The following is a 26,452-nucleotide window of genomic DNA, read 5'->3' on the forward strand; positions in this document are numbered from 1 at the left end:
TCGCCTGTCTTGCTATACTGACAAACCAACTAGCCGCAGCCAATAAAGCTACATCCAGCTTTGTAAAAGCAACGACGCGGCACACTGAAGCGTGGACTGTGGAACGCAGCTGAACAAGGGGGGCATCAGATGAAGGCACTACGGAGCAGTTAACGCTACAGAACACTTTTCAGTGGGACATTCAGGCCAGGCGCCAGGATGAATATACTGAGGAGGCTGTAGCCTCAGACAGGCTGAATAACGACAACAACAACAACATAAGGCTGCCGTTTCAAAGCCAAAGAATATATTTATTAATCATAGCACTCACATAAGAGCGAGAGCACTTAAGCACTAAATATATTTTGAATTTATGAATGATGAATGAATGATGATAGAAACAGCTCTTCAGCCCTTTCTCTCTCTCCCTTACTTCCCACACCCAACTCGCTTGGTCAGCGGCCGTAAGCATCAAACTCTGATGCTCTCGGCTCTAGTGTCGCTCTGGGATTTGTCAGGGACAGCATGGCGGTTTCCACGCGTTACACACACAGTGTCTTTTCAGAATAAACCTTCATTTTTATAGGAAGTTAGGTTTAGGTGACAAAAGCATTAAGTCAGGTTTAGGAAAAGTGCGTGGTCGATGATAAAATGAGTCACATAGCCTTGTATCCACAGTTGTACTGGAATGGATTGTAACTACGTGAATAAAGGAGAAACAAAAGAATACCGTTAACTCTGAGCTGTCTGTCAATGACTATCGTCTTCCCACTGTGTAATAACCCCACTGCAAAGAGCCTTCACTTCATCATGTTATGAAGTGTTTATGACTTTCTTGGAACTTTTTTTTTAAAATGTCACTTATGTATTCAACAGAAACAGAATTAGGCAATGCAAAATGAAAGCAGGTGCTCGTTTGCCAGTGTTTTGCGTCTCACCTTCTCAGAGCAGAGATGGTCACTTTTTGGGTTCATGAAGAAAACAAAGAGGCTCTTTGTTTGATGTATGTGTGCTTTGTTCCACCTACAGTAGCCACTAAGTCTCTCCAGATGTCTCCACTGAGACAAACCGTTTCCACCATGACTGCCAACACACACACACACACACACACACACACACGCACACACACACACACACACACACGTCATTGGTGGCGCAAATACACAGAGACAAAGAGGAATAGTCTGTTGAAATCTTTGCTTTTTTTCTTTCCCTTCCTCAGCGTCATTTGTGACCACTGCTTGTTAATTCATAAAAAAAACGTGTTCTACTTCTAAATGTGTTCTAGCCACAGTGATGGTAGTGTTGAATATGGTATTGATATGCAGTTACGCTGGACCTATCTTGAAAAAACCTTTATAGTTGTTGCATTCATGGAAGCTCGTACATCTGACACTCTAAGCACAGGGGTATTATTGCAGTGATATTATTTGCAACAAATGTATGGATCCCGGTACACATTCACAAATCGGAGTACTGACATAGATGTAATGCCAAAGCAGGTTACCATCTACCTGTATAATTGGTGCTACAATAACACCCCCATGAAAAAATAGCTGCAGAAAAGCCCTCAAGCCCAGAAAACGCTGCTGTTTTGACAGCTCAAGGAAAAGATTCATACAGTCCTCGCTGCAAACACAACACAAGTTAAGATACTGAAAGATCACTGTGGTAAATGATCAATCTCAAGGACATTAAAAGGCACTGCAAAGGTGATATTTAAGAAAACTTGTCACTTAAATGCATGGAGCCCTTCTAAGTCTGAACATTCTCAATCAGTTCACAACTTACAAAAAAAAACTAGCAACTATATGTTAACAAGGCAGCTAGATAGCTAGTGATGGACATTAATCCCACACACCGAGTCTAAGTTGTGTGAAGCATTATTGTGTAATTTGTTAAAAATGATACAAAATATCCGGATAACAGGCTTTTGCTTACAATCTTTATGAGAATGTCAAGTTTCTGGTAAATAAAAAGCCTACCACTTGTATTAATGTCAGAGGCAGCATTTTTATTTTTTGTATAACTTGAAGTTATTGTCGAAGTCACCTAGGATTGAGAAATAATAACTTTCGGTTGATAAAGCAAAAGCAAAAAGAATGAGATGGACACGTTGCTACTGAATTAAAACACATTATGTTTCAGTGAGAGGTCCATAATTAGTTTAATCTCCTTTATGGACATAGTTTTCTTCTTTGTTGCTGGAGGATTATTAAAACCATGCAAACAGTTGATCCTCAAACTTAACTCATCAGTACATGTCCACGAATCTCCAAGTGGGAGTCAGGATGTTTTCTACCATATTATGGTAAACTGCAGTAAAGTTTCAAAAATACACACATCCACAGACTGATTCTAGTATTTATAGATTCAGAACATTTATTTAGGCCAATAAAAAAAGTTGAAATAAAGGCTTTGAGAGAACATTTAGATCCTCATGTTTGGAAATAAAACCAGACCATGTGACTTAGCCTATATATCAAATCAGAAACAAGACTTGAACACTATGATGAAGAAGAGCATTCCATATGCTTACATATAAAGGCTCTTGCGTGACCAAGCTCAAATGACAGGATGCTGAAGCTGTACATTTCAGCAGGATCAGAATATTCTATGTACTTTATTTGCAGTGGTGGAACGTGACTAAGTAGGCTATATTTGTTGTACTGTACTTAAGTACAAATTCAAAGTATTTGTACTTGAGTATTTACATTTGTTCAGAGTATGTTTTTGAAAATGATGCAATGACTAGGCTGCTACATAGTCTCTCTCTCTCTCCCTCTCTCTCTCTCTCTCTCTCTCTGTCAATTAGTGATAATGGACCCCATGGCCGAGAGACCACTCCCTCCATCTCTACTCCCTCCCTCCTTGACACACATAGGTTACACACACAAACACACACACACACACACACACATACACCACACACTCTCTCTCTCTCTTTCTGTCCGTCTTTCTTTCTTTCTTTCTATCTCTCAGTCAGTAATAATGGAGCCCAGCAGTCCGAAGAAGATCCAGTTTGCTGTTCCTCCGCTGCAGGGACAGCTGGACCCACAGGCCGCCGAACATGTGAGTGTATCTGAATGTATGCGAGCAGGGGATCACTGTGGGTTCACGCATGTGAGGGCTGAATGGGGCTTCTATGTGATATCTTCTCAGTATTGTCTGGAATTTTCTCTGAGTGGGTGCAGACCGGCACGTGTGTACAAGTCGGTCTCATGAAAACTGCTGTTTGTGGATCTGGGTGACAGCATTTGTATTTAATGGGTCCATCATATTTGAGCATCTGTGCATGTGACACATGTTGGCAAAAAGTTTAAATTGGCAATATTTGTGATCTCAGCAGTTGAGAATCTAATTTCAGTTTTTCAAATTTCGCAAATCCTTTGGATCAAATCTCTGAAAGAATCCCAAATTTCCTCGTTTAAATTACACGGTGTAAATTTGACTATCCAAAAAAGTCTCAGCATGGTTCATGTGCAGCTGATTGCCACAAGTTCACGCCCGTTCTCTTGGGTCGGGAGTTTTGAAAGGCGTTCTGGGAAACAGCGGATCGCTAACAAACTGACCCTTCTTAAGTTAAAGTGGGAAAGCCAATCGTACAAAACACCACATCCGATGATGTGATTTTCCTTTCAGTTACTCTGAATGACGAATGCAGTAAAGAGGGTCTTTCATACAAGCTTAAACACCAGGGAGTTGTAACTGCTCTCTGTAAGGCCTTTGGGCTCTTCGGTACTGAGGTCTTTAAGGACGGATTGGTCGAAGGAAAGAGGAAGTTGTTTACTGCTAAGGAAGCCTGGTAATGAACAGTGACAGATTAACGCCCATCTCTGGCTGTTTGGCGAGCTGCTGTGTTGGAAACCGTCACCATCAAGATGCATTCCAGCGATGGTTTAATGAGATACAGTCTTATAAACCAAGTCGCCGTCCAGGATGACGATGAACATTTACATTCCTGCAGTGCGTCAGAGTCGTTCCCTTCATCTGGGAGCCAATCAGAATCAACTCTTTCTGCTGTTCTCTTTAAGGATTAGTGGTTTTAATCCAATTTCGGTATTGGTTCCACTTGTAATTGAAGTTATTATGGCTGTAAAAGCGATCTGTAGGAAAATGTATTTAAATGTCCTTTTACAGCAAGCATTTTTAACGAGGTAGAAAACGAGTGTGTATTTTTACAGTAAAAGAAGTGGAACTAGTTGCAATAGGTCCTTTTACTGAAGTTTAATGCGTGTACAGTGAGGTGATTTTTGTGTTTTTAAAGCCTAACCACTGGGGCAGCTGTCAAGTAGTCAGGAGAGTCTGATCACAATTTAAAACCAACCAGATCTTGCCAAGGTGTGTCTGCAACCACCATCGCTGTAATGTTTGATCGAATACAACCCACAGTTGGGTAGCCATTTAGACGTGCGCTCTCATTTTAAACTGAATGTGTCAGCTCCTCTCACGGCCGAAAACGCTACTTTAAACGTATATTCATCTATTTGTGCGACGCCGTGTAAACGGCTGTGGCTGAATGGCGGCGATGCACCAAGTAGTAGTTCTGTCAGGCATTAGCCAAACACACCAAAACAATGAAAGTGGGCAGACTCTTTCCCCCATTGACATACAGTTAATGATTTCCCCCAGTGTGTCTCTGGCCGCAGAGTGGTGGCTGGGGGTCAGCCATGCACTCAGCTGTGTTGGGCCCCTACTGGCCTCCAGGCAGCAAAACAAAGGCGTTTAAAAAAAGGTTTGCTGCAGCATAATGTGAGATTAGCTGTGGACAGACACAGATGAGCACCGTCACTCACAGAGACACGCAGGCATTCACACGAGCGATTACATTGTTCTCCTGGCAGATAAACAAAACAGTCAAGAAACACAAATGTGAGATTACACACCGAGAGCGCAAACACTGTCAGATTTAAATGAGATGAAAACAAACAGGAGGTGCTGAACCAATCAGATGGTTACAGTTAATTATAGACTGTGAGATAAATAAAAGGGTGGGTTTTCAGTCTAGAAGTTCTAATATAAACATTAAAGGTTTGAACCGTCAAGCCTGTGTTAAATCAGAGAGTCTGGCCAAGGGGGATTTCAAAAAAATGTTTGTGTGTTTACCTCAGATCCGTCGCAGAAGACCAACTCCTGCCACTCTGCAGATCTACAGACAACCTGGCACAGGTGAGAGAGAGAGAGAGAGGGAGAGAGAGAGAGAGAGAGAGAGAGAGGGGGGGGGGGGGAGAGAGAGGGTGGAGGGAGAGCTTTAATGGAGACTTTATTAGATTTGTGCTGCAGCTTTTGGTAAGTGATCTGTGTTCAGACTGGACTGATGGATGCCTAAAGTGTGTGTGTGTGTGTGTTTCAGTTCTCTGCTATTATAAATCCCTCTCCACAGGAACTGGCTGATTGAATAATCGGCCTGATTCCAGTGTGTGAGCTCAGCGAAGCGAGGCTGCTTTCAATATAGTTGTATGAGGCTTTGTCGCTGCATGAGGTGTTTTCAAGAAATCAGAGAAGAAGAGCGTTGGCTGTGTCAAACACAGACGGAAGACTGGAAACACAAACATGAACATGAAGTTCAGTATGCTAACATAAAAAGGAAATCAATCATACCAGATTTTAGAATACATTTTCTAGGCCTTAAAACATGTCCCTTGGTCCAAAAGTCTGTTCACCAAATTCCAGTTATTTTCATTCTTAATATTTGGGGATAAAACACAGCCAGCCAGTCTGTAGAGTGGAAACCAGCTGGCAGCTGAAACAGCAAGAAGTGTGTAGCCTTGAAACAAAGATATTTAAATTTGAGACATGTGTGACATGTTCCTTCACTATCAACACACACAGTTACATTGTCAGTGGGAGCCGATGGTCTTCCTCAAAGAAGCTGGATGGTATTGAAACAGACAGGTTTTCCTCTTTTCAAGGGGTTTCTTGAGAATAAACAAGGAGAATAACGCTAGCCTTGTGCTTTAAAACAACAGCACTGAAATACACAATGACTTTATACACTTTTATTCCAGGACGAAATGTATTCTGAAATCACAGCATCTCGTCAAGTTTGCTCAATGGGAAGGAGGGAAAGGACCACTACCCAATCTGACTGATGGAACTAGACTGACTGAAGCTTTTGCTTGTGGTGCAAAAAAAACAAAAACATCTGTTGTGCAGATTTGGAAATGGCGAATCAAGTTCTAAAACTGAGCTACTGACAAATCAATAAAGAACAGAGAGCGCTCAAAGCTGCTGTCTCATCTCTCTCTGCAGATGTTGGAGATCAACACGAGGCCAGCGGAGAGTCACAGGTTCGTATAAATGTTATACAATCTGCTACAGTCACTTTGGATAGTACAGGGAATGACCTTCCAAGGTTACATGGGAGTCCCTAGTAACCTCTAATGTGTCCGAAACGAATAACAACATGTATAAAAAGTATCTATTGAATGGGAAAAGCCAATGTTATCTCAACTCTGACATTTGACTTTGAACGTTTTAATAGACTGATTTCTCACAGCAGGGATAAAGCCAATAAACTCTGATTATAAATGTTACAAATGTGAATTTTCAAGTGAAAAGTAAATTCTTCGCTGCAGTTCCTCAATGTTTTATTATCTTGTGCATTCACTTTGCCATGAAAAGGTCACAGCAGACGATTATACACGAGTACATTGCTTGGCTTAGAATGTCTTCAAATCATCATTTAATTTCTTCGATATACTTCGTCATGTTATGATGATGTCCTCTTCTTGTGGCTTGCTTGTTCTAGTTGTGTGACTCAGAATAGAATATGTTTTTCTGTCCTGCAGGCTTCAGATTCCTCTCAGAGGAAGCAGAGCACCTTCGCCCCGCCCACCATGAAAGGTAAACGCAGAACTGTTTTCAGTCTGACCTCTGTACTACGAAGCAGGACAGCTTGTAAAAAAAGGAGACAAATCTGTGTGAATCCGTAAACCAAAAAGTTGCTTGAGCACAATAGATCTGACTATGATCACATGTTTGTATTCGGTTAGATCCAAGCGTTTCATACATGTATTTGTATGGTGTGTAGGACACTATTAGCCTTATCCTTCCAGCTAAAACCCCGGCAGTGTGAAAAGGACTTGGAATCAAATAAAACATAAATATGCTATAGTAATTCAAACTGGTAAGAAGACTTTCATATCTTATCTTCTTTCTGAATAATTTGAAGCTTCATCCATAATGTTGACATTCAAATTTGATAAAGATTAGGTATCACAAATATTATAAATATTATACTAATTGAAGGAAATGGTGATGAGGAGAATGCAGAGATGAGAATATTTGCAGCCAATGAGGCCAGAAAGAACAAAGACCACTGCAAGAACTTGAACATACAGGAAAATAGGAGTATTTTACAGAAATGCCTGTAAATGTGTGTGAAAAGGCCTTTGAGTGCACAGACAGAACTAATCTGTCTAACTTCTAAAATCATTACGTGTCTTTCACGCTATAGATCTGTTAATTCCAGCAGTTTCATGGCGTGACCGGGCCAACAATAAGCAGCTTGTTGGAAAACAACTTTCATGAAGCTAAATATCAAATAATGTATAGAAGAAAACATGTTTTTAAAGGAACTCCCAGCAAGTTTTTTTCTGTCCTTACAGCTGCTTTATGGTTCAGTATATGTATGTGAATATATTATTCATTCAGAGACAAAAAGCCTACAACATTACAGAATACTTCAGGAAGAACCTCTGCTGATACTCAATGTACTTTAAGGTGATGTTGTTGCAGCTGTGTACATTATTCCTGCTTCCTCTTCTCACTTTATGCATCCATGTGTTTGCTTTTTTGTTTTGTTTTAGTACACGTTATTTGTGGTGATGAGGGTGGAGGGGGTGATGGTGGTGATAGTGGTGGTGTTGATGGGGGTGGTGGTGATGGTGTTGGTGATGGGGTGGTGGTGATGGTGATGGAGGGGTGATGGTGCTGACAGTGTTGGTGATGGTGTTGGTGACGGTGTTGGTGACGGTGTTGGTGATGGTGAGGGTGTTGGTGACGGTGTTGGTGATGGGGGTGATGGTGATGGGGGTGGTGGTGGTGACGGTGTTGGTGATGGTGACAGTGTTGGTGATGGAAATGGAGGGGTGATGGTGCCGACGGTGTTGGTGTTGGTGAGGGTGTTGGTGATGGGGGTGATGGTGATAGGGGTGGTGGTGGTGACGGTGTTGGTGATGGAGGGGTGATGGTGCCGACAGTGTTGGTGATGATGAGGGTGTTGGTGAGGGTGTTGGTGATGGTGATGGGGGTGATGGTGATAGGGGTGGTGGTGGTGACGGTGTTGGTGATGGAGGGGTGATGGTGCTGACAGTGTTGGTGATGGTGTTGGTGGTGTGAGTACAGTGGTTAGTTCTGATGGTTTAGATTCTTAAACTAGGATCGTGGCTTTGCTCTTGTTCTGGATAATCAAGGTTTTGTCAGATTACTTTTCATTGTCAGTTACTGAATGCAAACTTCATGCCTTATTTTGTAAATAGTAACCTAATCCATTGGATTACAAAATACTAATCTAATCTCAATACTTTTGGATTACCTTGAAATCAAACGTTGCACAATTTGTTTTAATGTTTTTTCTCCAATGCTTTGAATGTTTTATGTAAATCACTTTGAATTGCCCTGATGTTGAAAGGTGCTATACAAATAAAACTGCCTTGCCTTTATACTGAATTTTAAAAAAGGACGCAGCCACAAACGATTTAGTTCCACAAAACATTTCTTTGCAAACAAAACCGTTTAAATAAAACAGCTTTTATTGGAAACTATATGATCTGCTATTGTCTTCTGATGCTGTTAAACATTTGCTTCCATCAGTTCAGGCTTCTATTTTAGTTGGCTAATTCATCAGAATTCATTACTAATATTTACTCTTTATTTGTCCATTATTACTGTTTTATTGGTAGATGCAGTAGCAGGAGAAATGTGTGTTGTTTATAGTGTATTGTCTCTGCAATAGCAAAAACTCTTGTCATCTTCTTTGAGGGGGAAATAAAGTTTCAGCTTTCATCCACAGTTTGTCCAAAACAGCCTGATGGCTTTTATCTCTACAAGATTTTGTTGTTGTCATTTTGTTATCATCGTCTGAACTGAATAATTTATAAAACTGTTCTGGGGCCAGAGGAAGCAGCGCTGCTACAATAACAGTTTAGAAGGGCTGACTTAGGTTTTCATATTCACTGCAGTGCGGAATTAGACTTCAAATATGTCTATGTGATGGAGGACTCTACATTAATGAGGCTGTAGGACAAGATGCATGTTTTTGGGGAAACGAAAGGAAGACAAATAGGAAGAAAAACATAATGCTTATACGTGTGCAGAGCTCTCCGTCAGTGAATGCAGCACTGACTTCTGGGAAGTGGAGACAGTAAAAGCTTTTCTTTTATCGATCCCATCCGTGTGTGTGTGTGTGTGTGTGTGTGTGTGTGTGTGTGTGTGTGTGTGTGTGTGTGTGTGTGTGTGTGTGGAGGCAAGTTAGCTAATGGCCTCATGAGTACTGCCTATGCATCAAATGCTTACATTACAAACTGCGGGATCAGGGAAAAAATTTATTTATTAATCTGATTAGGTTTTATTCGCTTTGTTTTTTCCTCATGTCAAAGGTGAAAAGTAGTTTATATTTAAACTTTAAGGCCTTTCAGTTTCTTTTTGAGGCGACTGTGGAATCCTTTACGTAAATATTTAGCCTCTTGGAGCTCATGATGCAGGATTTGGACAGACATCTAATCAAACTGAATATGAATATGAACATGGTATCAAGAAGGTTTAGAGTTTATACTCTCAGTAGCTCTACCAGAAAAATAGTACCTTAAAAGCTAGTTAATAGAGCTGAACGGTAATTAAGTGGACAGGTGATGTGTTGCCAGGACAACATACTATGTTTATTTTACTTTTAACTATCTACAGCGACACAAACAGAACCAGGCTGGGAAGTTTGTTAATGGTTCAATGTGAAAGAGAGGCCATAGTGGTGCCGTGTTGACGTATTTTTAGAGGCCAATACAGGAAGTTAGCATTGCACTGGTTAAGAAGCCAATGGGATTTTTCCATTTTGGAATAATGCAGGAGACGAGCACTGTGGCAAACACAAGTTGATACACCACCATCATGATTTCTGATTCGCCAACGCACTCGCCGATAGTAGAATGCATCCATTGAGCTACAAGTGTGAAGACACGCAACAGGGCAGTAAAGGCAGACTGGTGAGCATGATGATGTCAGCGGTAATAATACTACTACTACTTTACTCAGACATCAAAGCAGAGTGCTGTTCGGACTTCAAAGTAATTAGTTTTAATGGATTTAGAACAACCTCCATCAAAGTGTCAATGTGGTCTGCAGCGGTCTCCATTCATTGTGTCGCGATGCCAGTGAGCTGATTGGAATAAATGTCTTAAACGCTTTTCTAATCCTCAGTTGCAGTCTTTTGTCATCTACTTTTCTTGTTCAGTTTCAAGTTTAATTTAATTACTCATTTTTAATTACAAATAGTTTTTAGAGCTTTTCCCGCTCTATTGCCACATTTGTGTAGTTGAAGCATCTCTCCACTAGAGGTGCTCTTCTCTCCTCAGAGCTTCAACTGGGGGTGGAGCAGCACCTTCTGGGGGCGGGGCTCTGTGACACAGACGATGAACTGAGCCCAATCACAGCACAGCTCTATGCCAGCTCTTCCCTGTGGGCCAATCACAATGGGCCAGAGGAAGCCAATGGGAATGAGGCAAGTCTGCCGTTAGCCAATCAGGAGAGAGGACTGGCAGAGAGCAACAGTTCAGGGGGTAAAGACAGAAAAAATGTACCCGGCAGTATACTCCAAAATACATTTAATTATGCATCAGCTGTGGTAACGGACACCAGATTTCTGTTCAGCTGTAAGATCAAAAATATTGTACAAACATTAAGTTTAGTTATTTGGAGTATACTGCCTACACACACACACACACACACACACACACACACACACACACACACAATACACCAAATACTGAATAATAACAAAAAATACTATTTTGCTCAATACAAGACATAATTACCAAATCATAACAATTTGCTTTTAAAAAATAAAATAAAATAAAATACTTAAAATGTAATAATATGATTTACATCAGACATAGTTACATTTTATTTACCTGAGCGACACCTTTCATAAGAAACAAACAATTAATAATAAATAAATATAAATTAATTAATATAGTGGTTTTGGGAGATTTGTGTTAAGCAAGTTAACTTTTGTTAAAGACTTTAAAGAGTTTGCACTTTGCCAAACAACATACAAACACAACTGCAATAATCAACATTTTATTTTCTATATCTACATGGATCAAACGTAACATTAAAAATCAGTTGCTTTTTAAAGTCTGCAGCTTCGAGGAGCTTTTTGGTGTCCGTGGCCTCTTAGTTCAGTCTGGGCCGCTCTTATCGAGCCCTGCAGGCCGCTGACAATCCCACTGTAGCTGCGTAACGTATAGACAGAGCTGGAACATCAACCGGCTTAAGAGCCAAACACTTCCCTAAGGAGATGAAAACAGAGTTAATATTGAACTTAAAACCAGCATGAAGCCACAACACCAAATATATCATCATTTATAATATATTAATTAAAACAATTGATTGCATCTACAATTTCTGAAAAATAAACATCCTTACTAACATGCTCCTATTTCCATGATAACAGTCTTTATTCTATAAATCTCTTGAGTACTAACAGCACTAACTCCTCTCTCTCTCTCTTCTCCCTCTCCTGTGGCTTTGCATGATCTTTCAACTGTCCATCCTCGTCCCCCCCCCACTCTCCCCCTCTTTCTCAGATTTGTCACGTGACCACAAAAAGGAAGCAACCAGTCCCGACTCCGTCTCCCGATAGCCATCTCTGTCCACTTTCATCTCTTTGCCTCTCGATAACCCCCCCCCCCCCCCTTCCTCACTGCCATTCATCGGATCCCACTAACACACTGCTTCACTCTTGTGCTCCATATATAGTACAGAGTACGTTTTCTCTCAGGCGCACATACAGACATTTTCCTTTGAATGTAATAAATCCGTCCAACATTGAATAGGTGGCTTTGCTTGTGTAGAAATAGCTGTGAATAAAGATGTATTATATTGAAACATTTACTGAATGTCTGACTATTCTTTACCCTGTAGTGAAAAGGCTTTACGCCTTTAAGGGTTTCGTAGTATTTGGGGGTTTACTTCATGGGTTTACTGGTCTTTACATGCAACAGAGCATTTTTACTCTCAGCGGTATTCCATGACAAACAAAACACTTTTAGGACATCGAAATATAAGAAGGCAGTTTCTGTTGAAGTCTGAGTGAATCTTGGGTCAGACAGTTCATTTAATAGAATAAGCCGAGAGGCAACACTCAAACTCCAGCTTAAAATAAAAAATAAAAATATACAGCAATCTTAAAAAAAGGTCAACTGTTCTCTGCTGTCCCGAAATTCCAGTTGAAAGTGGAGTCAGTTGGGTGGGTGGAGGACACCTCGGTTTCTTTGAGGCTCAAGGCACAAAATATGTAAACATAGTAGCGGAATGTGAAGAGACATTTTAAAGAGTTGAACAACTTACCTTCACTCTGTGTGTAATGTCAACCTCATAATGTCAACATTCGGCGAAAAAACTCCTTGAAAATGTTAAATATTTGGAAAGTATTAAAGGGACAGACAGTAGAAGGAACGAATATATTATTTAATGTTCTATGTTGAAGAAGTAAATAATTAGAGAAAAGAACAGGACAACACATAGGAGACTTATTAATTGTAGTACAAGTTGCTTGAAATAACTAATATTAGGTATTGGGCCAACCATTAAGAGATTAAGAGTATAGAAGATTAATGAGGTAAAAGGATATGATGTGTTTGTGAGCACCGTTTATGAGATTTGCGGCAGGAAGAAAAAGAAAGGGAAGGAAAGAGGAAAGTTGGGATTGAGCGTGATATCTGGATAATTGCAGCTTCTCCTGGATTATCATCCGACCGATGACCATACCGTGTATGTTTCTTCAACCCTTCGATACCTTGGATTCAATTGTTTGTGTGCTTTTTTAAATCGTATACAAATACTATTTTTTTTCCTCTGCTCTTCTTCAAGGATTGTGCAGGTATTTCCTGTTGATGCCGTGTCAAATGTGCAGCTGGAACTAGGATTTATTTAACTTTGTGCTATTTAGCATTTTACTGCCAATAGTTCTATTATGTAAACGTCCTGAATTTCAGTTTGAATGCATGTTATGATTCGGCATGAATGTACAGTTGATCATGTTCTCAAGCTTGACTTGTTTAGTTAGAAAAGTATTTCAATTTATATCAACATTTAGTTGATGGCAGGTAAACATGTGGTGATGGTGTTTGAGTGGGTGGGGGTCTACAGGAATCTGAATCACTCTTGATAAAATATTAACTTAATGAAGGACAAAACTCCTTAATTAAAAAGAAAGCAAGGCACAATATACACAACAGTTTGATAATATTTATCAGCAAATACAGTCACCCTGGAACTGCCTTTGAAAATGAAAAGGAGAAAGCGGAAATTTTAATGAATTAATGTAGAACATTAGCCACAAGGTGAATCATTTGTGGACTGTTTCTGGCAAATAAATGAAATACCCATTTACATATGCAGTAACTGGCCAAATATTTGTACTACATGAATGTACCATGTTTCAGCACATCCCGTGCAATAGTCATAGCTCAAATGGAATAAAATCCTTGTCAAGTCATTTAAAATGGGCTACTGTTTATATTGAGCTTGCTTTCTTTTTGTTTTCTCTTGCCTCTGCTGGTAATTTAAGTTGTCTTGTAATCATTAATATATGCAATAGGCTGTTGTTGATTTGAATTGCATTTGTGTGCATAGGTCAACTGAAAAATGTTGTACCAGAGGAGGACGAGGAGGAAGCCAACCTTCAGGACGACTGATCCAGGAGAGAAATCTCAGCACAAGAGGGGCGGCAAACCTTGGATATTGTGGACAAACCGAGAGACCTAAGACAAGACATAGATCAGTGGGAGACACCAGTTAACGTTTAATTAGAGTAGATATAGAAACGAGTCAACTGGCCTGGAAACAGCTGACTCAGCACATTCACCGAAAGATGACGGTCACAGACTCTACTGTTGACCAATCTCGAATACTTTACTCACCAAAACTAAAATTTGTCTTTGTTTATGAATATAATGGAAGTATGATTTCCCCTTTAAACCAAAGCAGCAGGCTGATTACAACTCACTCGCAACACTTTTGGCGGGAAACTTGGAACAACCTATTCTAATGCTGTAAATCAACAATCTTTGTTATCTTTCTAAAGTTCACACACTGAATTTTACATATAGTCCGATAGCTAGCTACTACAGTTTAGCCAAGATGGTTACCTGGACAGGGCTAACTACACATGCTAGCTAGTTAGCAAAACAGCGTCAGTCAATTCATTCACGGATGGATATAGCTGCTTCTTTGTCAGCGCCAGTTTACTCATAACTGAATTAAAAACAAGCAATAAAACAATAACCTTGGTGGTTAAAAGAACAGTTTCATACATTTTCAACGTTTTTTCATAACTAGCTGAGTATGTGCGTTACTATGACGGCTCCACTGCAGAAATGACGCAGGTTTTGTACAAGTAGCCTACAGGATCACCATGAGGTGATGTATAGTTAATGAGTTAACAGCTGTTTTTCCAAATTTTCATATTGTCCACTGTGTGACTGTGAATAAGCGGTTAGTTTATTGATGTCAATCCTGAAGCTCTGCAGCCTGCAGACAATTTTGGAAGCAGACCTTTTGACAATGTAATAAAAATTAATGATGGCTGCATTTAGACACTAGTGCTCTTCTTTTAAGTCAAAATGCTTGCTGTGAAAAATGCAGACTGTGATTAAGGTGTTTTCCTTACTTCCCCCCCAGCAATTTAAGTTCCAGTTTAGCAGGCGTTTCTGTTCATTTCTTACAAATGCTGCAATATGTGAAATATCACTTCACCAGCACAGGTTTGGACTAATTTTTTAAATAAACTGAATTTGGTGGTGAGAAATAAGGTAACGTCAATGTACTTTGTTGAATCAATGATGGGGTCACCTGGCGGGAGGATTCATGTTTCTGCAGATGTGGTTTATACTTAATAACAGTAATAACATATCAGCACTGATTTTTACACATTATACAGAATGTAGTCTATTGTGATGTCCAAGTTTGATACAAGGTCTCAGTCCTTCAAGCATTATGGAATAAGTTCTCTTGGTACGCCCCCTGGTGGTTGCTGTATGACACTGTAGTCCACTGTCACAGGGCTTCAGTATTTCTCTCCCCCATGGAGGACAATTTCAGCAACCGATGCCATGGGGACCAACAATTGTAGGTCAAACCTACATTTCTATAGATAATGATGCAACAAGTACAGTGTATACACATATATACACTTCCAGTTGAATTCATGCACATGGGAAAAACTGGTTTCGATGTAGTATATAGTTATTCTTTTGGACTTTACTGTGAAGTGACCAACGTGACACTGTTAAACAATCTGTTGCCACTTACCAGTTTTCACATCACATTTCAGCTGAGGCCACACGCACGAACCACCGTCACACACTCACAGCTCAGGTCTGACACGGCCCTGAAGTTTATTTTATTCATGTCTTTTAAGTTACATGGTGGAATCAGGGACACAAAAAAGGTTAGAAAGAAAAACAGCAATCATTCCACATCAAATGGCAGAATGTATCCATGGATGTGTCCTAACATGGTTATAATGCACACTATAATACACAGTAGAAAAAGAAAAGAAAAAACATGTCATCTACTGTAAAGTGCAGACACGTCGTTTGCTAGATTTTTAGTGTAGTCCCGCAACATTCTGTGAATGCTGCTTCCAGATTTTAACAGTTCTAGGTAAGCGTAGTCCTGAATAGTATGCAGTATGAACTTTCAGACATGCCTTGATTGACACAAAAAAGTAAAAAATAAATAAATCAGTTTGCAGTTTGTAAAAGTCATCCGCCTTTCTTAAAAGGTCCCACACAACCATTGCAAAAGTTAATTTCTCCTACGGAAAGTTCATTGAAGGATGGCCAGCGACCGGAGTTAACGAATCCAATAAAATCACCACCAAGTATGTGTGTGTATAGATATACATATACATATACCCACACACACCCTTGTAGACTTTGACAGATCAGAGATTAATTAGGAATTACTGGTTTTCCCTGTGGAGGAATTTGTTATTTTTTTAAATCGCTTCTATTACAGTTAAGCACTAAGACATTAATCTAAGCACGGCGTGTAAGATGGTGGATCCTCAACAGCTGCTGTTCAGGTACCTTTGAGCAAGGCACTATGCTCACGGCTGGTTCAGTAGGGTCTGTTGGTGGCCAGCACTACAAGACTGCAACTGTAAAAAATTAAGATAGAGAAAAGCAAAATTCCCTTGATGAAGATGAGAATTTCATCCTCTTTTCAGAAGCCAGACGTTGCAGGAAATTATTTTGCAAGAGATCATATAAATTATATTTTGCACTGACTGGCTTGTTCATTTCTAATTTACATCATTAGAGAGAGAAAAAGAAAAAGAAAAAAAGAGTAGCACCTACTGGACCTTAACTTAATCAGAGTGTTGTCTAACAGCAGCTGAGAGGAATGTTTGTACTGAGGGTTGTACTACTCCAAGCCCACACCGTAGTACTACTGGAGTACTTTTTTAAAGTTTGTTTCCGCTGTTAATGTTCTTGTGTAACTCACTTCCGCTAACCAAGCTGCCACCGAATCAGGCGGATCGTTTCCACAACGTCTGACGCTCTGAACCGTCCCAACACTTAAAACGGCAAATAGCCCATTAATACCGAAACACTCCACCACTCCCACGCCCTGATACACAACTTTTAGTGTCAACACATTTGGCAAATCGTCATCATCGATGTCGTCATCATAAAAATAACAAAACATAAACATACAAACAGACAAGTTCAGTTCACATCAAAGTAGAATACAGATATTATACCTTTACCCACAAAAAGTTCAAGTTACGACTAGCTTGGAAAAAAAAAAAAAAGAAAAGAAAGAAAACATCACCATGTTGTACAAGTGTGTGTGTTTGTGTGTTCACTAGAAAACGTTCAAAGATTAGTGTGCATGTGGTATATCTGCTCAGGATGTCTGTCAGTGTGCATATGGAAGTGTAAACTTACATGAACAAGCAACATGTCTTTCATTATCAACACAGGAAACTTCCTCCATAAAAGCAAAACAAGAAAAAAAAGAAAAGAAGAAAAAACCCACATCACATCATTTGCATTCCCAAAGTAAGCATCCAAATCCATCACCACATAGAAGTTGTCAGCTGGCCACTAAAAATCTCAAATCTTTCATCGAAAAAAAAAGAAGAAGAAAATAATATTTTAGTGTCAACTGAACTATATATATACTTTATATTTATATTTTTGTTCTTCTATACCAACCAAACATATGGTATATTAAGTGTTGCTAAGGTTATGGTCCCCGGCAACATCATGAAAAAGTACAATGATTAAAATAAAGACACTGATCCCCCAACTTCATCCAGCTAGTGTGTATGTATTTGTTTCTACGGATATTTAATTTCAGCGTCTTGTTTTTCCTCTTTGTGCACTGAACTGTGGAAGGGTTTTTTTAAGTTCTTTTGGCATTTTAGTGTATTTGTTCTGTATTTAGAGTGAACTTGTTCACGCGTTGTGTGTGTCACACTGATGCTTTTTATTCCCCGTAAAGTGTGCTGAGGCAAGTAGGCATAGTTTAGTGTTTAGTTTGTATTTAGTGTATGCCGTTAGTGTGTACTTGTTGCGTGTGTGTGTGTATATGAGCACTGGCGTTCTGATGGTAGACGCCATGGGAGGCTTCCCCTGTGTGTAGTGTGCGTCTATGCGTTAGCACTGATGCTCTGTTTATAGACGGCGTGGTAGGCGTTTCGCAGCAGGACGTAGGGGAAACAGGACTCCAGCAGGTCCATGGTCAGGAAGGGAGACTCCTGCACAATCTGAAACACAGCAGACAACAGACTATGAGAACACCAATATTAATATTTCTCTTATCAAACTCTCCTGATGCATCAGTAGCAGAACCACGTTAGGTCCTCCGTGTGATAAAAATGACTAAGAAACATTTTAGTGTGCTTTTACACCTAGCCTGTACAGTTCAGTTAAGATGAACAGTGGTGCATTTGCACAGTTAGTGCGGTTCATTGGGGCAGTTGAACCTTGGTGCAGAACAAACAACTGGGTTGAGACAACCTGAAAAGGAGGCTCTGTCTCAACTTCCGAGCTGACTCTAGTGCAGATTGTTTCCTGGTTTGAAAGCAAACGTATTCATTCAACAGAAATGTATTAATCTTATTTGGCTTGCAATTCTAATCATACTTATAATCAGTTATCTCTTTGTGATGCCAGAGAAAATAACTTAAAAAGCATTAAAGTGCTGCATAACCTGCTCCAAGTCACTGGAATTAGATTTCTGCACATGGGTCCTGATAATCATGAGTTTCCTGTCAGTCTGTATGAATTCATGCTTACTCCACTTAGTTTGTTTGCAAAAAGCAAAAATGGAAAAACAAACCGGAGCCGCACTAAAATGCAATCATTTCTACTTAATTCCTGGTGTGGACCAAACGAACTGAACTAAAAGATATCCATCCTCTCTCACCATGTCCAGCAGCAGGTAGACAGATTCCCTGTTACGCGTCGTCATCTTGTCCGTCTCCTGGCCGATCTTCAACAGGCTGGATGAAGCCAGCTACAAAGACACACACACGAAACTCAACAGGTTACATTATGTCCTGTATAAGTATGAGGGGAACAGGTCATAATAAATAAATAATAAATAATAGTCATAAATAATCAAATGTTGCTGTCAAAGAGTAAAAAACTGAGATATTTTCATCTTACAGCCAGAAACTCTTTCAGGCGGTCCTCTATGCTCCCCTTGTGGATGGTGAAGAGAGCAGCGGCGATCTGGTTGATGGCTTTGGCCAGGCAGTGGATGTTGTTGCAGTGGCCTGTAGGGGGCAGCAAACGCACACCGTTAGCAAGAGAACAAGACGACATCTGTATTTGAAAATCAATTAACTCTGGTTTAAATTCTGACATCTGTGGCTCTTTAAGACCTCCACAATACAGACTCCCATTATACAAAACCTGGAAGTACCATTCCACGGGGGGAAAAAACACTTCTCTTCTTTGTATTTCATGCAGATGAACACCATTAAGTGTCTATGTGAGACGCATAAAAAGGACGTGAATATAAAACGTGTAATTGTAAGTTCACAGAATGGTTGGTGTGGCCGCAGCGGCGCCATGTTTCGAGATGTGCTGTCGGAAAACCAATTGCCGGCCAATATGCAGTCTGCATACTAACAATGGTGGAGCCCATTACAACTCATTATCCTTTTTAAATGTCCCTTATTAACAATAGCGCTTCTCATTTCAAGGTTGTTAAGAGGCAATGTCTTGACAATTCATCCTTGAGTGACGAATCTCTTTGATACCTTATCAAAAGCCTCATTTAACAGTGTGTCTCTATCGCACTGCAGGTTTATTAAGCTGGATAAATATTTAAACTGAAATGCATGCAACAAAGAAGGTTAAACCGGTCACAACAGACAAACTGACCTTCAAAACGGGTATTTATCATTTAAAAGTTTACATAATGAAGATAACAATCTAGATCTTGTGCACACAAATGAGTCCATCTGAGGGCAAAAGGTTCATCTGATTTGAATGCAGGACCGTCTCATGCCATTGATGGAGCCAATGATCTTTCCTATAATGTATAGTATTGTTGCTTCTGCTCTCAAACTCTGGACGAAGGGCTTGTGATTTTCATTATTAATCGTTATTACAGGTAAAATTGTGAGGGGTGAAAAATTAAAGAAATATAACAAAAACATACTGGAGTTTGACTGCGTGAAAACCAGCAAATCAGAGGCTCAGTCTGGTAGAGCAAGTTGTCCTCCAATCGGAAGATCGGCGGTTCGATCCCCGGCTCCCCCAATCTGCATGTCCGGCATGATACTGACCTCCCAAAATTGCATGCTATTTAGTTAAATCCTGAAGGGCACCAGCACCCTGCATGGCAGCGTCTGCCATCAGTGTATCAATGCGTGTGTGAACGGTGGTATATAAGTACATCAAAGTACCAGTTACCATACAACTGCATGGCAGCCTACCTTCTATGGCGGGGCTGTACTGTGACATCACGTTGCTGGCCAGCGTTGGCAAAGAGACCGCCACAAACACCATCAGCAGGCAGGCAATCTTATACTCCTCCTCCGGACTGATGTTCTCTGCACAGACAAGGTCATTTCAGACACTGAATTTGTAAAATAAAGAACACTGCTCATCCGCTATCAGGCTAAGCTGAGGTGCTGGAGCTATAGACTGTCAAACATAATGAGAAAAGGACATTTCTTTTTAGAAAGCTGGCTTTCGGTCAGAGACCTTCAGGGCAAGAATAGGTAGCAAGTGAATGTAGGAGTAGAAAGCTTTCATCACTTGATTAAAGCTTGCTTTCTAAAAAAAAAAAAAGAACAGATTTGAGTGTGCGGATGCTTTTTCCATTAAGTTACAGAGGATATGTTACATTGCTGGCTTAATAGATCTGTTAAAGTAACTCATGCATATCAGTGTTACAATACCAAAAAGATGACTTTGATACGAGGCCTGCCTAAATATCTCTAAACCAATACTGAAACAATGCAACATAAAAACCTGGAAGGTGATGTCATCAATCAATGACAGAACATGGAAGTTACATGTTTTTATTCCTGTGATATTCACTTTATATTTGCAACCAGATATCACTCATTAAACAGCCTTTATTAAGATATTCTTTGTTGAACCCCCCTGCCAGCGCACCTGTTTAGGTGGACAGTGGTACTGCAGGACAAGAGATGGCAAACGTCTAAATAATAAAAGGTCTGGGAGAACTTGATGATGGAAAAGCTGCTAAAATCCAGAAGACGCCACAGAAACCGTAAGCGCTGTGTCGTGTTGACTGACGGCTAATTGTAAAGAGAACGTCGCATCACATTACTGAGAAACAACGTGGTGTCAAGAGGGGGGAAAACCTGGATAGAATAAAAACGCTATACTATACTTTCACACTTTGTGTCCGACAAAATACAGGAGCTGCTTGGAAAGATTCAGAAAAGATGGTGGATCTAATTGTATTGGTATGTTTGGTCGGTAATATTTGCTGATAAGGCCACCAAGCTCAGAGTGGCAGTTCATTTTCGCTCACTAACTCCTGGAAAGGAGAACACACACTCCTTCGATGTTGCACACTGACGCAACTTATTAAAACATTGTCATTCTTATAGTACGTGTATTAATAAAACAGGTATTGAATTGGTTTCTCTTGGTACTGCAACATCTTCCTGGTATCGTATACTATGCTTTGCTGATGTTTAGTTCCTCTTTGCTGACCTGGTGGTCGTGAAGCTGGATATACATTTTTTTAACCCAAGCAGTTGGCATGACTGAACATTGAAAGATGATGATGACCGAGACAATACATTTGTTCAGATGTTAGTAGACGTGAACTAAATCTCTCTCTGCATGCCTAATCAGTGTGTGCTGCTGCAGCCATAACGTTAATCCTACGGCATTCAAAATGCCAGGCTTGTGCCAAGGTGAATGCGATGCAGACGTGTTGCTGGTGAGATGGTCGCCATGGCTTTCATGTAAAAGTTAACAGGGTGCTTATTCAGACGGCAGACAGACACTTCTGACTGCGTCTCCATGTGTGTGTGTGTGTGTGTGTGTGTGTGTGTGTGTGTGTTTGTGCCTCACCACTTTTCTGTGAGGACAGAGCCACGACCAGAGCCGGGTCAATCTCACAGGGTAAACCTGCTGCTGATGACAGCTCGTAGACATTCATGGCCACCTGGAAACGCACAGAGATAAACATACACAAAGAGAGAGAAAGTGAGTCAATGACATCAGGAGTTTTTTTTAATTGTATGTTAATGTGTCTACAAGTGTGTTTTACCTTCATATCTGTCTCTCTGGGAATGTGGTCCTTGAAATCCTCCACTGAACTGACAAGGAAAGGAATATGACAGGATAACACCTGGAGGGAGGGAGACAGACAGTCCGGTCAGACTGTGGTGCAGCATCAGTGCTAGGGATGGACAGATACCACTTCTTTTTCTAACCAAGTACAAGTACTCATATTGGTACTCGGTATCATATCGTACTGAAATGTGAGTACTATTTCCATTACAGTTCCAACAGTAAAGCAAATTTAAAAAAACAATAGGATGCAGTTGCTGATATTTTAACAATCAAATGTATGGTTTCCTTACAAATGGAGCAGAGTTTGCAGTTACTATCACCAGTTAAACAAAAACATCTAATTAAGACTTGCAGCAGGGTAGCAGTTACTTGAAGAATAGCCCACATTAAAAGGTCAGTCCACCTTAAGTGGGCCTGAGCAGCCAGAGTTGTTGCTAACTTCAGGGCTGACCCCCCTCACTTTCATTATCAGCTGGCCGACATCAAGACACAAGAATGTAACTTTTATCTCCTCAAGCGTTTTGAGGAGTTGTAGCAGTTATTCACTGATAATACCAGTTACTCACAGTCACACGCTCTCGCTCCACTGGACACTCGTTAACGTTACTTCAGGCTGTAATACATTGGTGGAAATCCTGACAAAATCTGTCTGTTTAGCTGGCAGGAAATTAAGGATTTATCTGGTTTGTGAATCAGGTTATTGGGCAGCTCGCCGGCTTATTAGGCTCAATTGATGAGTGGTATCAGGTGCTGCTGTATCGGAGTATTTTTATGGAGTAGGAGTACGAGTACATGAGCACAGTATTGAACCGATGCCTGACACTGGTATCGGTGAATCGCTTAATAAGAAAAATAAAGAATTTGACATTTATGGCTTTTATGTTAAAAAACTAGAACTGGTTCACTTTTTGAAATCAGCATCCAACGTACTTTCAAAATTTTAATTTCCAAATCAATCCATCTGCATTAAATCTATCTTGCTTTTATCCAAAGCACCATTCAATAGGTGCATTCAACCATGTGGGTACAACAGCTGGTTCCCCTTTGTATCAGGGAGTAGCGAGCCGATTGACAGTAGCAGAGTGTAGTGGACGGGCTACCATGACAATGTGGTATGTGGGCGTGTCTTACGTCTCTGAGAGCCTCCTGAGCCAGGGAGCGGAAGGACAAGATGACTCCAATGATGGTCATTCTCTTCAACACACTGTCTACAGCTACACACAAAGACAGAAAAAAGGTGTCAATGGAGCTTAAATAGTCAGTACGACAAACCGGTTGGTAAATCAGTAAAACAGAAAATATTCACACCAATCAAAAGCAATTCAGCTTACAAAAACTTAATCTGCTGCTTTCATTTGCAAGCAAATCCAGTTTTACTATGTTAAGATTTTGTGGTGTTGTGCTGTATTGACTTCACTGCCGTTCAGTCAGGTCTGCCTCTAACTATTATTGTCATTACGAGTGTGAATTAAACATTTAACAAACAAGAAGATACAGATATGGTTTCTCTAATCAACGCTGGGAAGCTTTACACACACATGAAACAAGTCTTGACAGCACCCTGTCAGCAGAGTCAACAAAGGAATGCTACTCTGTTTGGAGTGTGAATGTAGTTAAACACTAGCTGTCAAACACGCCATATATATGTCCTGAAAATATCTGCGTACCAGGCACATACCGGAGGTGTGGAAATATCTCCATTCTAAGGTGCGATGCGGACGACTCTGCATGGATGCAGTGATGGGACATAATCGGGAGTTTAGATTTATTTCAGCTCAGTGCGAGTCCCTACCCCGTGTTGCTGTATTTTACTTGTTTCTCTCCTCTGATGTCTCCGTTTCAAAGAGGGCGGAGCTTACAGACACTGGAAAGCACTTGGCAGTCCACAAACTTCTTACTCTCTCTACCAATTAGGTGCTCTGATTGGACATGATGTCAGGCTGAAGAAAAACGTGCCTGCAGGCTGAAATTCCACCGTGGTGATGTTCTGTCGGGAGATGCTGAGAAAGTGTAGAATGAGTGAAGAAAAGCAACTAACTGACTGCAGCGTGCTCATCGCTAGGCTAATTCATGCAGCGTTAAATCCCATAGGCATTCGGAAGTGCCCTGTCTTAAAGAATTTATGTTTTTATTTTCATACGTTTATGTACTTAAGGTGGTTGACACAGACACTGGTATTTATCTGACTGCTATAATAATTGATGAAGCAGATATATGTAGCAATATAGAAAATTGAGGGTGTGATACGATAGTTCAGGTGAATCCTAATGGAAATTAATCGTGAAGCCAGTGAAGTGTCACACCTATAGCATATATGGCATGAAGTTTAGAGAGGATCTGAATGTAGCAGTCATGTGAAATGGTACGCAGAGTGTGTGTGTGATTTACAGGTGAGTTTCTTGAAGAGGGCGGCCATGTGCTCTGGTTTGTCAAAGCTCGTCCTCATCTGGGTCAACACCTCCATGTTTTCTACCACCAGTTTCTATATGGAAACACATAAGCAAACAGTTAGCTTTGAAATATTTTTGAACTTTATGTTTTTACAGCAGAATTGTTTCTTTTTCCTTTTCATAGATGTTTAACTCAGTGTTGAGGCAATAATTGGTTGCATACTAATATAGTTTGTTGTCTATGTAAGTTAAGTTAAGTTATAATTCTTTGTAATTGTATTGTAGCTCAACAATGCTGGACATATTGATACACTAAAAAAAACTACCTCAGAAACTATACACAATATTCTTTTATGAGCTATTTCATAACACAAGTCAGGACAGCAGTTCCTGTGAGAGGTTTTAATTAATAATGTACAAGTTTATCTCTGTGACTGTCAACGGCAATTTATTTATACAGCGCATTTACAGACGGCTTAGCCGCACCAAAATGCTTCACAATAAAGTGCAATAATCAAGGAATAAACAAAAAAAAAAAAAAAGGCACAGAAAAGAAAAGGGCTACGGATAAAATAAGTTTAAAAGGTGCAATAAAAGAGAACATTTAAAAAGTGTCCAGAGGCACTATACACTGGCACATAAAAGGAGACACTAGCCAAAGGCAAGTGAATAGAGGTGATTGTGTGTATATACCTTCAACTCAGCGACCTGTGATGAGATGTGCCACATCAGACTCTCACTGAGGAACTTCATACCGTACGGACCCAACAGCTCAGACAGTGAACGCATCTCTGTGGAAATGAACAAATCATTACAAAAATTGCAAAAAACACTATTCAACAGTCTATTCTAACAAGTCTTGAGCAACATTAGGTGTCGACTTAAGACATAAGTCTGTGTGCATGTTTGTACCGGAGATGTCGGAGTACTCCTCAGCGTTAAAGGTCAGTTCGTTCTCTGTGGGCAGGTTGACGAAGGCCTTCATGGCGGGGAAGTAGGCGATGTGTCCGTTGCTCACCTGCCGAAGCAACGTCTCCAGGTACCTGTACACACACACAAAACACTTCTTATTGTAGGTTGCATGTTTTAGTCTCCTCATTGAATTACTGCGTTCATATTAAGAAAATCATCTCATCTGAATTTTAAAAAACAAAAAAAACTACATATAAATGTAGTCATGTTGATTATCACTTAATATCCAAATAATGTCATTTGAATCCATCTGTAAGGAGTTTTAATGCCAACCGCAAATTTCTTCATCAATACACCCAAAACAATATAACCTACATATTTAAGGAGGCCAAATGAAAGACAGCAGAAAATGTAATATCAGGTCCCAAAGACTTTCTGAAATTCCCTGTGCTGTGGTTCTGTTCATTATTGCTGCACAGGGATTTTCAAAACTTTTTGCAGATGTTTTATAACCTTTTTGCCGTCTATGTTCGGCCTCCGTCCAAATCTGCTTGCACTGATATGCTCTGATTTTTCAGGCGCTCTGCTCTCCTTAAAGCTGTTTGGTAGGAAGCTTTTTCTGGGACCAAGAGCCGAGGAAGGTGAGCACTTTTTATATAAACAATTGTTTTCCTTTTATAATTGTATTACTGAGAAGTGAAAGCCCTGTAACTTATTCTCCTGAACTTCTTGCCTAAATCCAAGAGGGGATAAAAAAAAAAAAACGATATCCAAAGAGATATAGTCATGAACTTAAACAACAGATGCAAAAACAACAATCCTAAAGTTTCTGTCTCCAAATAAGCCAAGCAAAGTTGACAAACAAAAAACGATCTCCTTCTGTACAGCAATAAAAATGAGGAATTTGTTTTATTAGTGGTTGTGATAAAATAGTTTCCAACAAATGGCAATCTGTGAACCCACAGACTCCCAGAAAGCAACGTTTGAGACAGACTCTACAGTATTACATTTAAAATGCCATAATGGTATTGCCTGTACAAATACAATGCATAATTCCATGGATAGGTTATTCTTTTTTTTTTAAATAGCACTTCACCCATTTCTCTGATACTTTATCATTCCAATTGAAATGTTTTT

The 26,452-nt window shown here is 40.1% G+C and overlaps 2 protein-coding genes across 5 annotated transcripts in view; one reads left to right on the forward strand and one right to left on the reverse strand.

Annotated features, from left to right (window-relative positions):
• The first annotated feature begins 2,882 nt into the window (after positions 1-2,882).
• LOC311020838 (protein phosphatase 1 regulatory subunit 1A-like) lies at positions 2,883-12,048 on the forward strand. Its single transcript, XM_084021057.1, has 6 exons — positions 2,883-3,051; positions 5,091-5,148; positions 6,232-6,269; positions 6,771-6,825; positions 10,551-10,754; positions 11,784-12,048. The coding sequence occupies exons 1-6, from the start codon at positions 2,971-2,973 to the stop codon at positions 11,837-11,839; spliced, it is 492 nt and encodes a 163-aa protein (XP_083877183.1). The 5' UTR covers positions 2,883-2,970; the 3' UTR covers positions 11,840-12,048.
• A 3,524-nt stretch (positions 12,049-15,572) lies between these two features.
• Positions 15,573-26,452, reverse strand: part of nckap1 (NCK-associated protein 1) — a 32,256-nt gene continuing 21,376 nt past the window's right edge. For all 4 annotated transcript variants that reach the window (XM_084021043.1, XM_084021042.1, XM_084021041.1 and 1 more), the window contains 10 exons: positions 25,316-25,446; positions 25,097-25,194; positions 24,402-24,495; positions 23,145-23,227; positions 21,988-22,068; positions 21,789-21,882; positions 20,165-20,281; positions 18,885-18,994; positions 18,643-18,732; positions 15,573-17,980 (listed from right to left, as the gene is read on the reverse strand). In XM_084021043.1, the coding sequence (XP_083877169.1) occupies positions 17,864-17,980; positions 18,643-18,732; positions 18,885-18,994; positions 20,165-20,281; positions 21,789-21,882; positions 21,988-22,068; positions 23,145-23,227; positions 24,402-24,495; positions 25,097-25,194; positions 25,316-25,446 (1,015 nt within the window). In that variant the 3' untranslated portion in view covers positions 15,573-17,863. The remainder of the gene's footprint in view (positions 17,981-18,642; positions 18,733-18,884; positions 18,995-20,164; positions 20,282-21,788; positions 21,883-21,987; positions 22,069-23,144; positions 23,228-24,401; positions 24,496-25,096; positions 25,195-25,315; positions 25,447-26,452) is intronic.

The sequence above is a fragment of the Eutrigla gurnardus genome, assembly GCF_963514095.1.
Source record: "Eutrigla gurnardus genome assembly, chromosome: 11".
NCBI classification, from domain to species: domain Eukaryota; kingdom Metazoa; phylum Chordata; class Actinopteri; order Perciformes; family Triglidae; genus Eutrigla; species Eutrigla gurnardus.